Source organism: Gavia stellata, chromosome 17 (assembly GCF_030936135.1).
Source record: "Gavia stellata isolate bGavSte3 chromosome 17, bGavSte3.hap2, whole genome shotgun sequence".
In the NCBI taxonomy this organism is placed as follows: Eukaryota; Metazoa; Chordata; class Aves; order Gaviiformes; family Gaviidae; genus Gavia; species Gavia stellata.
In genome coordinates this window covers 3,334,517-3,347,742 of record NC_082610.1, presented here as the reverse complement: position 1 = coordinate 3,347,742, position 13,226 = coordinate 3,334,517, and the positions used below count along the sequence as shown (strand labels likewise).

The following is a 13,226-nucleotide window of genomic DNA, read 5'->3' as shown; positions in this document are numbered from 1 at the left end:
TCCTTCTCGCCATCCAGACGTTGAAAGCTAACTGGAATTGGCAACAGAAAAACATGCTTCAGGAAAAAAAAATATCCCGGTCTCAAAGGATTAGTACAGGGACAGGAAGCCCCAATCTGTCTTCTTTTCCTCTTTAATTGACAGTGAGAATGTCATGTGCAATACAAGATGTGGGCATCACCCATTGTCTTGGTCACGTAGGCAAGTACTGAGGGGGAAAAAAAAAAATCACCCCTCCACCTCACAGTTTTTCTTTGGTATTGCTCCAATTCACCTCTGATGAATCACAAAGAGTTTTTTTTTTTTTTTTTACTTTAGCTACTTTCTATCATTGCCAAACATTCTGCCTCAGTATGAACTTCAAGACTGAAAGCAGCATATGTAAAGGATAAAATACTTCTATAACATACGGCCAAATCTGATGAGTAATAAGCATTTACTTTTTCACAGCATAGTAATTCCGGAAGTGCCAAGACCTGATCAACTCCTGTACTCGCACACTGCACTCTCCCTTTACCTATACTGCGATTACAAATTCGTCAAGAATTTTCCCTTTGGTTTGCAAGAAGGTTAATGGCAAATTGTGTGTCTTGGGTAAGATGATGCCTCAACAAAATTACGTTACAAATAAACACCCACCTTTTCCATGTCATCCCAGTTAGTGATGATTCCATGCTCAATGGGATACTTCAGCGTCAGGATCCCTCTTTTACTTTGTGCTTCATCCCCTACGTAGCTGTCTTTTTGACCCATTCCAACCATAACACCCTGCAAAGCATATTATTCTAATATTAGTGCAGTATATCATGCACATTAGGGATAGAATATAATTTGTAAGTTAAAACTTAATATGTACCCGCTACTGCTGTTCCAGAACGTAGCCCCAAAACGCGCAAGGAACTAAAATGCGAATTTATTGGTAACCACCTGCTCTGTACTAACATCTCCTATCAACCCCCCAGGAAGAGCAAAGGCAGCTTCAAAAAGGAAAGAAGGTATCTCACACTGCAGCTAATGCCCACGCAGGAGCCCAGCCAAGGCAGGCATCAGCAAACTCGTGGTTCTCCACAAGGGATGAGTCCTTCGTCATTGCACAAACGAACGAAGGGAAGGAATTACAGGTGTAAAAGATATAATCTCCTTAGATTTACTTTATATAGTTGGCGCCCTTTCTCTCTAGGCACTTCCACTATTGCCTTTAAACAGTGAGATTCCCCCTTGCTGGAGGTGAAACGGTTTTGAAAAAATACAGATTTTTAAAAAAAGCATTAATTTATATAAAGCAGAGACTGATTTTCTAAAAGAAAACTCACTTATTAAATAATAGTTTTAATAAGTTTATTGTGTTTGCAGTAGGAAGCCTATCACGATTGCCCCAAATAGTATAACAACATACGAGGTAAGGTATTATTCACCAACTAGCATAAAAATAGTGAATTTTTCTCATGGATTCAGTAACACAGCTGCTGAGCTGCTTAACTGTGCAAAATGACACACCAAAAGACAATCAACAATTTGAGAGGTTAAAGAATGAACGTTTTCAACAACTGATAGTCAACTTCAACAATTCATAGAGGTGTTCAAAATGTGTTCCTTAAAATGCTTAGTATTTTACACCTGACAAACCAGGCTTCTTTAGCTCAGCAAAAGAACACACAGAACATCAGGGAAGGGTTTTTGCAGCTTAAAAAATTAAAATCTGACTCAGATATGAATAAAATGAACAAAAATCTCCATCTTCTATTTATAAAGGAGCTGTTGGGAAACTAATTAAGCAGAAAGACCCTTTCCAAGGTCAAGAAAAGCCTCATTTATCCTTTCCAGTCCTGTTTGAGATGATACAGTGATGTGCTAGAGACCTTTTTTGGGAGTTTATTGGGCCATACTGTTGCTTAATGGAACAAGAAGAGGAACTTGTCACTATTATTCATTTGGTTTCTCATGCTAGAAATGTTCTGCCTATCTTTCTTCTTTGTATCAATTAATCCAGCAAGTTGGGTTGGGTTTTCTTTTTCCATAGGACACCTTAATATCATTAAAACACTCATATTCTTTTATAGTCAACATTTTATAGCTGAATAACACCTTTTCCAAAGGATCAATGAGTTTAGCTCGTGGTATTAAAAGTGTGCAAGCTCAATCCTCCCGTACTTAACAAGCTAAACTTCAAAGGCCGATGGGAGTTTCGCCTGAATAAATCTGATGCGTTAGTACTGCCATGTCTAAAGTCTCAAAAAAAAAAAAAAAAACCAAAACACACCACCAAAAACACCCCACAAAAACCCAAAACCAACCCAAAACAACCACCCAAACGAGACAGCACTTCTGCTTTGGTACCAACTGACCTGATGGCGAGGACGTCCAACGATGGATGGAAATACAGCTCTTGGGGCATCGTCTCCTGCAAACCCAGCTTTGCAAAGCCCGGAACCGTTGTCACACACAAGGGCAGTGGTTTCATCGTCATCGCACATAGCGCCTCACAATTTTGGCTGCAAAACAGTAATTTGGAAGGGGGGGGGAAAGAAGATGGGAGGGCATAGGACAGAAGCAACTCTCCATCATTTAGAGAGCAAATGGCTCTAAAAAGAATAATTTTTGGGAAAGAATGAACCTAAACTGCAAAGTCTATGCTAAAGCCCCGATCTTGCAAAGCGTGTGAAGTATCCACATATATTTCAGCTTGAATAGGTTTTACTGAAGCAAATTAATCGGGACACTCAGCCTTTGTTTCCAAAAGGGACATCGCCGCTGCGGTAGCCTCAAGGAGCCCTGTGATATTCTGTCGGTTGGCCTCGTGACCATGGGATCAGTCCAGCTAGAGGGTCCACATTCAGCTCTACTTGGACTGAAGCAAGCATAACCCCATCTCTTCCAAGACTGAATTATCTTCTAGAAGTTTCATTTGTTAAAAATTAATTGATCGTCTGCACCTACCAGTTATAATGTCAGTGCTTAGACGGTAAATAAGAATCACAGAACATTCACTACTTTAAGGACAGCAGTTGTTCCCTAGCGGCATTTTTAAATTTGCCTTTTTCTTAGAGGGTCATCATCAATCTTAAACCACCAGCTAAAAATAACCCCCACCAAAAGTTTCAGGAAAGCATTTGCTGGGTGTTTTTAAATGACAGCTCCTCTGTAAGGTGAAGTGCTCGCTACAGGACCTAGTCCTTATTTGTAAGTGGTAAATACCTTATCGAAGTGGTTATTCTGGGAAACAGAGCAAGAGGCAGCTGGCACAGCCGCCCAGGAGCAACTCCGCTTCAGCAGCTGGCCACCACATCAGACGAAGTCCCGAACTCGTTGAAATTCATGGCAGAACTCCCACCGAGGGAGGGCCTGAATTTCACCAAGACTTCTCTTTCGGATTCCCTGGTTATTTTTAGGACTGTACGATTGCCTCTTTAGGCAGTCAAGGAGAGGGAAGGATTTTGCTTTTCCTTCTCTGGCAACTTCACTCGGTAAGGAAGGGTACTTCAGAAATGGCAAAGGGATGAAAAACAGCACTTGTCCAGCAAAGTTCTGGTCCCTAACAATGCAAAAAGGTACCAAGCATCAATTTTTGCGATTAATGCCAAGAATGTATCTGACTTCTGATGGCATTACAGTTCCACCCAAGTGCTGTGTGCACAGGCAGCCCAGGAGCGGTGGCGGAACAGCCACCAGCATTAGGGTCTGCCCTGCAGCCAATTCATGCTGCCCCGTTTGTGGGGTTTGAAATACCTCCCGCTCTTCAGAAGATCCCTGCAAGAATACCAAAGTCCCTGGAGATCTACAAACAGGAACGGTTTGGGTTTTTAAAGTTTGAGCTGCATGAAGTTCCTGGTGTTCAATCCCTTCCCACAGGCTTTACAAAGCAAGGCTAGGATATATGACTGATGCCAACGCTCGCTGGTGAAATGAAAGCATAATTTGAAAATATGGCATTATTCTAAGCAAGAAAAATCATTTCAGTTCTTCTTGATGCGCCTGTGACTGGAAGATTCTTTTTCCCATAAGGAAGCAGATTAATTTCATGACATAAATTTGTTAACAGCTTTAACATAGGAATGTTTAACCATTAGTTCTAGTAGCTGGTATTTTGGAACATTCATTCATGTTGCCATGAATTGTTATTTTCCTCTAAAACCCTCAGGAAAAGGCTTTCGGTATGCAATAAGCCAACCATTTACCAGCAGTATCCAACATTACAGAACTGCACCCACACTCTGACTCCATCCAAGAAAATCTGAACGGAAGGAAACTCAGTTCTTAAATACATCAGAAATGACATCAGATGAGATACTAGAATTTAAGAGCAGAGGATTTAAAAGTCGAGAAATGCTACAAAGCTCTGAGAGCTCAGCATCACTCCTTGGCTCTGAAGAAGGCTGGATAGGACCAAGACGTTTAATCCTCCGTGGTAAGAAATAACACTGCCATTCATTTGCACAGACAGCACTTCATAGGGAGCTTTCCATGTAAAACTAAGGTCAGTACAGCCACACTCAAACAAAACTCAAAGGGAAACCCCCACTGATCTGTACTGGCCACACTCTGGGGTGCTGGCAGCAATTGCTCACACTTTTCCTCACTATTGACTAGATTCCAGAGAAGCCACCGACACTTACTAATAAAACTAATGGCTGAATTTGTTCATTTCCCCCTTTTTTTTTTAATTATTGTGCTTTGCTTACCATTACTTAATTACAAGGTGAATGAACTGATAAAGAGCACTACTTAAAATTTTGAGTCATGTTATTGCTTTACAGCTCCTGAATTTGTAGGTTTAATAATAATTTTCCCAAAACAGCTATTTGGAAATCTTGTCACCAGAAGAAGATCTTAAATAAATTTCCTAAATTTGCTTTAGTTTATTTTGTTTCAATTTTTATTCTTCTAATTCCCAGTGCAAAATTAAATATAACTAACAGAGAACTTCCTTTTGGTTCCTGCAAAAGGCCTGACGACAGCAAACACTACTGAAGTGTTCTTCCAGGTTTCAGATTGACTAAGAAGGTTTCATCGCAAACTACTGATCCTTCCAGCGATGAGGAACGTCTGCACGTTTCCCATGCAGTCAAACCTGAATTACCTTACACCAGGAGACCCTCTGGAATTCCTTCAAAGCTTGAGGTAAACAGCATCCAAGTCCAGCAAGTGTATAAATCCCCGAAAGATCTCCGACCAAGTGAAGCGAAGCATTAAAATCATGAACTGTAACATGAAAAAACTCTCAGGGCAATACTTACCCAGGAAATGGTGATGATTTGTAAAAGCCTCTTTGTAAATGACATGATCTCACCTTCCATTACATTTATATCAGCTTCTGGAATGGAGTTCACAGAATAGCTACACGTCAAGCCATTTTTGGAAACTGTTTTTTCAGTTTGCGCTTATCGCAGTGACAGCCCAAAGGCCTGGATAAATTAGGGCAGAATTTCTAACATCTCTGGATCCTTTCCCACTCGCTAACTTGCCTTGCCTCATGACAGAGGGTTGTTTTCTCCCCTCAAGAGAAAAATCCCTCACACGAGATGAGTAAGACTGGAAGGATTTGTAGGTCCACCGTTGCCATTGGAAAGCATTCTGCTTCATTATAACACAATCAGCTAAGAATAGCTCGTTATCATTCTGTTAACAGCCATCTTCAAGCTGGAAAGGGAAAAGTCTTACCATGTACAGTACTCATGTTTCAACTGTACTTGTTTGTTTGCGTAGCGTGAAGACTGAAAATAGCCGACTTATCTCCGTACTCAGGTGACACGATGGCTGAAAACAGGGACTGAATCAGCAATCAACCATTCAAGAGAGATAAGCCATTACCATTTTACAAAAAAAGACATCCGTTATATAGGAATATATCGGATTTCTATAGAAATCCAGACCTTTACTGGACTAAGAAATATTAAAGAACTATCAAAAGAAGAAAGCTTACAGGATTTACCTACAGCGGTAACTACGGCCGGCAATACTTCCCATTCCACGTGACAGACACAAGTGATGCAGAACATCAGATGCGATTTGGTAAACGTTAACTCTGCAAACATAAATGCCAACCAATCCCTCTTTCTTACCTGTCACGCGACCGCGCAGCAGGCCTCGCATACAAGAATCCTTGGACCTCAAGCAGATCATTCGCCTCACTAACATCTCTTCAAAGTCAACCTTGTATCTGCCCATCGGTAAAATCGATGGAATCCTTCCATTTCCATACTCATGAAGTTTTTCTTTTCCCACAAGAGTTTTAGGATTTTAGTCTAGCAAAGAGGAAATCAAACGGCTACTCCTTTTTTGTGACATTATGTCTACTCCTTTAGACTCAACTTGGTTTGATGGTATCTCCATTTTATACAGATGTGAGCGGAAACGCAGAGAGAACAAACACCACCAAGCAACAATACAGGGTGTAAAAACAACCTTCCAGCAGCCAGAGTCTTCACAAATAAGCTATTTTTTGAATCAGAGAAATAGTTGTGCAGTTTCAGAGAACATTGTAACAAAACACGGATGTATTAATATGCAACGTGTAACACTATTACGTATCTACAGAAACTGAATGCAAATCCTGCTTCTTATAGCCTCTTAGTTGAAAATGTACCCTTTATTCATTTGTACCTTGAAGCCCAAACATGTGAAATATATAAGGTTGTGCCTTTATAAGCTTGAATTTCATGTGTTGAGCAGCTGTATAACGTTTTGCCCCAAAGATACGCAGTAACTAAACCCACCAAGAGAAGAAGCACATGTGAATTTAAAAAACAAACAAAACAAAACCCACAAGTTACAGAAATAGCACCTTTAAACAAGAGGAAAGGAATATAAGAAGTTGAAGACATTTTTTCATGTCATCTCAATTCTGAATCTTCACTGAATCTTTAATCATCAGCTTACCTCATTACCATGTACATATCTGTGCACCTTGTCAGAGCCATTACAAACCACATGGCTGAAGAACAACCTTCTTAAATCTTTCATTTTCAGCCAAAAGAAAAAAAAAAAAAAAATCAAAAATCCAGTAGTTCTTCCTTTATTGCACTCTATAAAACTTCTTGTTATAATCAAGAAGCCAATAAACAGTAATAGCTTTAAAATTTATAGTTTAACTCTTAAAATAAAATTTATATAGAAAAGATATCATTTACAACCCATTCAGTAGTAATCAATCATTATGTACTCACAAACAATATTAAATAACTTGTATGCAGCAGTTTCTTTATAGGGCAAACAGAGGGGAATATTTTCTCCTTAGCAAATATAATATTCCACTGTTAAAGAGCAATTCAAGTCAACTTTGGAGCAACTGTGATATACATAAATTTCTTTTAAGAAGCTCAAGATTCATGTAGTGTAACAAGAATATATACAACTGTGTCCAGTGCATAGCTTAACAGCAGCATGTGAAAAGTCTATTATCTCGAATTGGCACACCATTACCTACGGGGAAATAATTTACCCAGAAAATACAGTGTATTCAGAGAACACCAGTGAGGCACAGTAAAACAACAAGATGTAGTGTGACTAGGTACGCGAGGAATAAATAGCGGGATTTTGCTCTGGAGGTTAGCAGCTTAGAACAGTAAAGACTTCGCCCTCGAAGCCATCTTCTGAAGGAAAGGGCTCCTCCTTTCATCTGGTTAGGAAACAAAAAACTTGAAATAAGTAATCATGAATACAGAGAAGCAGCAGCTCCACTGCAGCTTAGATTTCTGATGCACTATAAACCTTTTGCCTCTGATGCAGCAATGGATGCCACAGCACAGGTTGGAAGCATGAATGATTTAAAAGGCCAACGAAAACAGCATTAATAAAAGGAGAGATATTTATGTATTATGTCATTACATATGCAGACTAGAGATGAAAATGCATAGTTACATGCATACACATTCTATTTAAATGGCCAAATGTGTAATATAAATTGGATTACTCACATTTTAATTTGGACATATGTAACGTTTTATATGGCATGGTTTACACAGCTGTCTGTATTTGACTCACCATCCACAACCCAAACAAAGAAATTAAGGACATTTTTTCAGTAAAATGTAATTTCAGTAGCAGTTTGCTACTTTGAATGGACGTCTCTATGGCCCACCCATCCCCACAACATCTAACACAGTAAGAATACTTCACAGTCAGCTTTTCAGAGATAAGGCAGATTAGACAAGTAGTTGCTTCACGCCAGTGTTGACATATAAAGAGGACAACCCAAAAATCAGTGACTCTCAGTCACTCAGAAGGGAAATCTGCACTCCAAGAATGAATGACAGTTGAAAGAAAGGTATAGGAGAGGCAAGACAGAAAAAGGAAGGGGTAGCATGAAGGACATAATGAGCTGTGCTCTCTTCAATCCAGTCTGCAACGAGCAGTATATAATATGCACACCACTTAAGTAGCTCATAATTCAGGGTTTTTAAAAGCTTTCATTTACTTACTTTTCGCACAATAACATGTTCACTAGAATTGATGATTAAGGCTTCCCTTTCCTCCTCAGTTTCCATCTGAACAGTGTATTCGCTAGGTACAGATCTATAACTGCTTACTTCAAATCTAGAGAAAAATTAAAGGGAGACAATGGAGTACTGAATTATCTGCTCTTTTGAAGTACTGAATTCACATAAGAAACATTATTTGGTATACTTACATCACTGGGGGAAGGTGCCCACAAAAAGTACTAAGACTTAGTTTATGTTGCCAGGTCTTTTTCTGGCTCTATTTGCAGTCTACTCTCAAGGTGTTTCATTTATTCAGAATAACCCCCATCATTGCTAGCTGATTGAACAGTGATTTTCAGATGATGGTAGTGATGGCCACTTTATGTAGGCAGATGGATAATGGTATTTTAAATCTAAACAGTGGCTGTACTAAAGCTGTTATATGTGAGATTTTTTCCTAACTTGGCAAAAAAGAAATACCACTGACTACCGAGTCCAACATCTGAAGCAAGAAATTAAATGAAGAAAAGAAATCCCCAAACCCATAACATTTACATGATCCCTAGAGTTAGACCCAGCTTTTTAATACAGTCACACATGCATTTCCATTGCTTCAGGTACTGTGAACTCACAAACAGGCTCTATTATTTGTTTGTTCTATTTGTTCTGTTATTCACTCAGAAATCTAACACCCATAGGAAAACCTATCACTAATCTCACTAAAAATAAAAGGCAAACAAAAAAATCTGACACCCCATTTTCCAGTTCTGTAGTACACTTTGCATAGTGTAAATGAAAACCTCATCACGCATTAGTCCAAGGGGAAGCAGAAGCAAAAGATGGCTTTGGCTCTCTGAACATGCAAGTTACTTCATACCCACATAAGGGTTTAATGCAGCAATCTAACTGTCACATGCTTCAGAAGTATAAGAAAAGAAAAAGAAATATGTCTTACAGACATTTTTCTTTCAAAAGGAAAAAAAAAATATATTATGTCTTACAGACAGCAGATTTTACCTGTTACTTTGCTCCTCAGAGAGTCCCAGAGCCTCTTCTGCAGCTTCTCTCCTCCTCTTCTCTTCTGCCAGTGTTTCTGTCAGCTGTGAGAGAGCCTGCTGCACTGAATCATATTGTTGCTCAGTCTCTGCAAGCCTATAACGAAATGAAATCTGAAATCAATATTTTACATACGTAAAAGAATGAACTTCTTGTTCTTTTTTATTAAGGAAGGTTCTTTTTTTGTGATAAAGACTTAATTATAATGAGACGCTTTAGATTAGATATTGAAATAAAGTCACCAATAAGTATGTATCTTTACAAAAACAAACCACAAATATTACCAGATAATAACAATTCAAGAATATGACTGTGATTCATTTAATCCACTGTAACTCCACTTCTTCCCCTTTTCCCCCAAAAATCACACTTACAACAAAAAACCGACTTTGCAAAATCGCACTTAAAACACGGCTGTCAGGAAAACAATATTGCTAATACACGCGCTCAGTCCTGACCTTTTTCGGAGTTCATTTAGCTGCATATTGTCCATTTCAACAATAACTGCAGATCTTTCCTGTGGTGCTCCAGGGGGAACTTCTGCTCTAGTTTCATCCTAGAAAATATTAAAAAGGAAAAAAAAAAAAGCTAGTCACCATTCTTCTAGTTGCTAAAAATCTTTATTTCAATTAAAGAAGCCATAAGCACCACAAAGCAGTGGAACAAACCACCCTTCAGGCCATTTAATCTTTTAATTTCCAGAGCTGCAATTTTCCAAACCTGTTTTCTAACAGAAAGTTGACGAAGAATACTGCCTGTGTGTGCTGCAGGACTTGACGGATACATGTACACTGCTTAACACAGCAATCTCTGAACAATGTCTGAAGTGAAGGAAATGCATCTACACAGCCACACAGTAATATAGCACTGACCGCAGTTTCGTGAGTAATGCGGCTATTCATTTATTTTTTAGTTTATAGTTCTCCTTTTTTGTGTTTATTTCTGTTTATGCAAGAGTAAGGGTTGTTTTATATATGCATCCATATGATATTTTAGGGTATTATATTAATTGATTGTTACTGAATAACCGAGGCAGTACAGGAAAACTTTTTGAAAATGAAGAGCTCGCAAAGGAATAAGCTTACAGATGTGTATGAGGGGTTGGCAAAGGGTACTGAAATGCTGAACTGGCGATATAGATCTTACTTCTGAAAATATTACTCAAACAGCTTGCAAAACGGTTCACAACTGCTGTGAAATTATCACTAAACTTTGCTGATCCAATGATTAGTGATCATCCAATTATCTCTGCCAGCTGTAGACCAATTCAAAACCAATGATACTTCAAAACAAAAAAGCATGTATAAACAGCTTCCTTAAACGAAAAGTCAAATAAAACCAGCTTTACAACAACAAACACAGTTATCTTCCGTGCATCACGGGCTAGGCAAAAGTACTGAATCAGTACAACAAAAAGTATTTACTGCTTTTTTAGTACGAGAACCAGAAAAGCTTAAGCACAGAAGAAAAAAAAAACTAAAAACATTTCCACATATTTGTTTACCTGAACAGCGCCTTGGAAAGATGTCACTTGGATTGTCTGATATTCCCTCTCCAGTCTTAAATAACGATTTTGCAAGTCAGCGTAACGAAGCTGGTTATCCCTTAGAGTCTGCGAAAGAGTCTTCAACTGGGCAGACAAGACAGCATTCTCTTCTGCCGACTGCACAACCTGAAAGAAATTAATATTTAAATAACTAAAAATTAGGAATTATCTCCTCCAGGAAATTACTACAGATCTGAGACCTGCTGTTGAAAACAACTGAGTCCTAGTTTCAAGATTGCATCAACTTTTTGGCAAGCTCGCAGTTTGATAAGTTTTAACTAGTTGTTTTATGAGCAGTGGAAATAGTGAAACCTGAGTATTGAGTTCCCCTGCCATCAATACGCCCCAACCAGAAACTCAGGGTTTTAAACCCCAGTGCCTTCCTCTCCACGTTCGCTATGGTATCACCACCTGGCGTAACAGTATACGTAGTTGCTACCCCAGGACAATGCATAGAGCCAAATAAGCCTGACAGTATAAACACGTTCACCAGGCAGTCCAGGAATGCACAGCAGCTGAGTTTTCATCTTTTCAAATATCAGACCCTAATTTGGGTCTCCACCCGTTACCCAAACACTCATCTTCACTTGTAGGAGCTTGAGATTTCTACACCTGTTTCAAAGTTTGGTTAAAACTATCATTAGGTTTACAAAATGTTTGGATGAAGGAGTGAAAAGAGACACAATGACAGATGAAAGGTAACATAAACGTAATTTGCTTCCAACACCAGGCCACACAAAGAGAGCTAAGCAGTAAGGGAATTTCCAAGCACAATTACAAACCTTTGCGAACAAAACTTAACACAAACACACACACACTTACCATCTTAACAGCCACAAAAGGGGTCAACAAGAAGTTGTAAGGAGACATTTTTGAGGTATTTAAAATTTGGTATGAGATACCTAAAATCTTGTTCCAGCTAAGACAGACATCTATTTCTGTCTACAATGAAAAATATTTCACTTCGAGTAGAAGTTCAGCAGTGCCCCATCAATCTCTTCAGAATGCAGACTCAAATAAACCTCTCTCTGTCAAATAACAAGTCAGGAAAGCCTGACAGAAAGATAATACTGACATTTAGTTTGCAATTTCTAGTCTAAGCCAACAGGGTTGTTTTGAAGACTCTAAGTTTTAAAGCACTCCAACTTTCAATTACACAAGACACTGCTAATTTAGCAGTATTTCTATGTTGATACCAGCTCAGACTCACATGAGCTATTGAGGCTCACAGCTGTTGTTCTAAGTTACCTTTGAATTAATCTGCTGAAAATGCAGATCCTTCTGGTGTATCTCCTGAAGACAGCGCTGCAGTTCACTTTGAAGCTGATTCCTCTCAGCTAAGACATGTTTGACTTCCTCCGGCGTATCTGCACTTCCAGCGAGGGAGGCGGTTTCTAAAATCTTTAAAAGTATTAACATATTCAGGGTAAATGGTATAGGAGTTTTCTAAGTAATATACAACTCCAACATTAAATATACATATGGACTACACAATCATTCCCTTCTCACAAGGTCATTTCCTTCTTACAAGTTAATACCACATTTGCAAGAGACTTTATATAAAAAAAAAAATCTTGTACTTGGGTGTTTTCAACCTAAATACTTCAATTAAAAATTAAAAAAAAATTACCATGAAAAGGCAACCAAACTTAATTTTTAATTTGCAAGTAGTGTCAAGCACCCACAAAAAAAGGAAAAATATTAAAAGCCAGGTGAATATAAAATACCTTTCAAAAATTATTTTCAAATTAATAATGTATGATATTCATGACTTGTAAAAGAACAGCTATTTTGTCAATACAAATTTAAAGCTGAAAGTCCATTTTGAAAAACAAAATAACTACCCAGCTTTATCACTGATTCACAACTTTGGCCACCTTTATCTCTGGCAGGTCAACGTTTTGATCTCCAATAAGGGAGGGAAGTGTGCCATCTCTGATGCTTTATGGAATCTATTTTCCTATTAAATCATGAAATAAAGACTTCTACCACATAAAATATTCCATAATCCAACAGTCATTACTGTTCAATAGCTTTTATTCGTGATTTTAATCACAGAAAATGAACAGCATGAGAGACACAAACTTGACCAACTAAAACGTTGTTTTTAACGAAATTAAAAGGAATACGACCTTTGGCACAGAAAAGGCAAATAAGAATATTATTCTGAAATAACACTTTCCTTGAACCTTTAATGATAGTCTACA

The 13,226-nt window shown here is 38.4% G+C and overlaps 1 protein-coding gene across 5 annotated transcripts in view; it reads right to left on the bottom strand.

Annotated features, from left to right (window-relative positions):
- LOC104259124 (actin, alpha skeletal muscle B) overlaps nt 1-13,226 on the bottom strand; it is a 66,061-nt gene that overhangs the window by 12,485 nt on the left and 40,350 nt on the right. Inside the window, exons 4-9 of one of the 5 annotated variants that reach the window (XM_059825749.1) lie at nt 12,268-12,420; nt 10,978-11,145; nt 9,932-10,029; nt 9,435-9,569; nt 8,418-8,532; nt 6,997-7,615 (exon numbers count right to left, since the gene is read on the bottom strand). The exons of 1 other annotated variant lie outside the window; for it this stretch is intronic. In XM_059825749.1, the coding sequence (XP_059681732.1) occupies nt 7,457-7,615; nt 8,418-8,532; nt 9,435-9,569; nt 9,932-10,029; nt 10,978-11,145; nt 12,268-12,420 (828 nt within the window). In that variant the 3' untranslated portion in view covers nt 6,997-7,456. 3 more of the 5 variants (XM_059825751.1, XM_009814437.2, XM_059825750.1) reach the window with 3 other exon arrangements.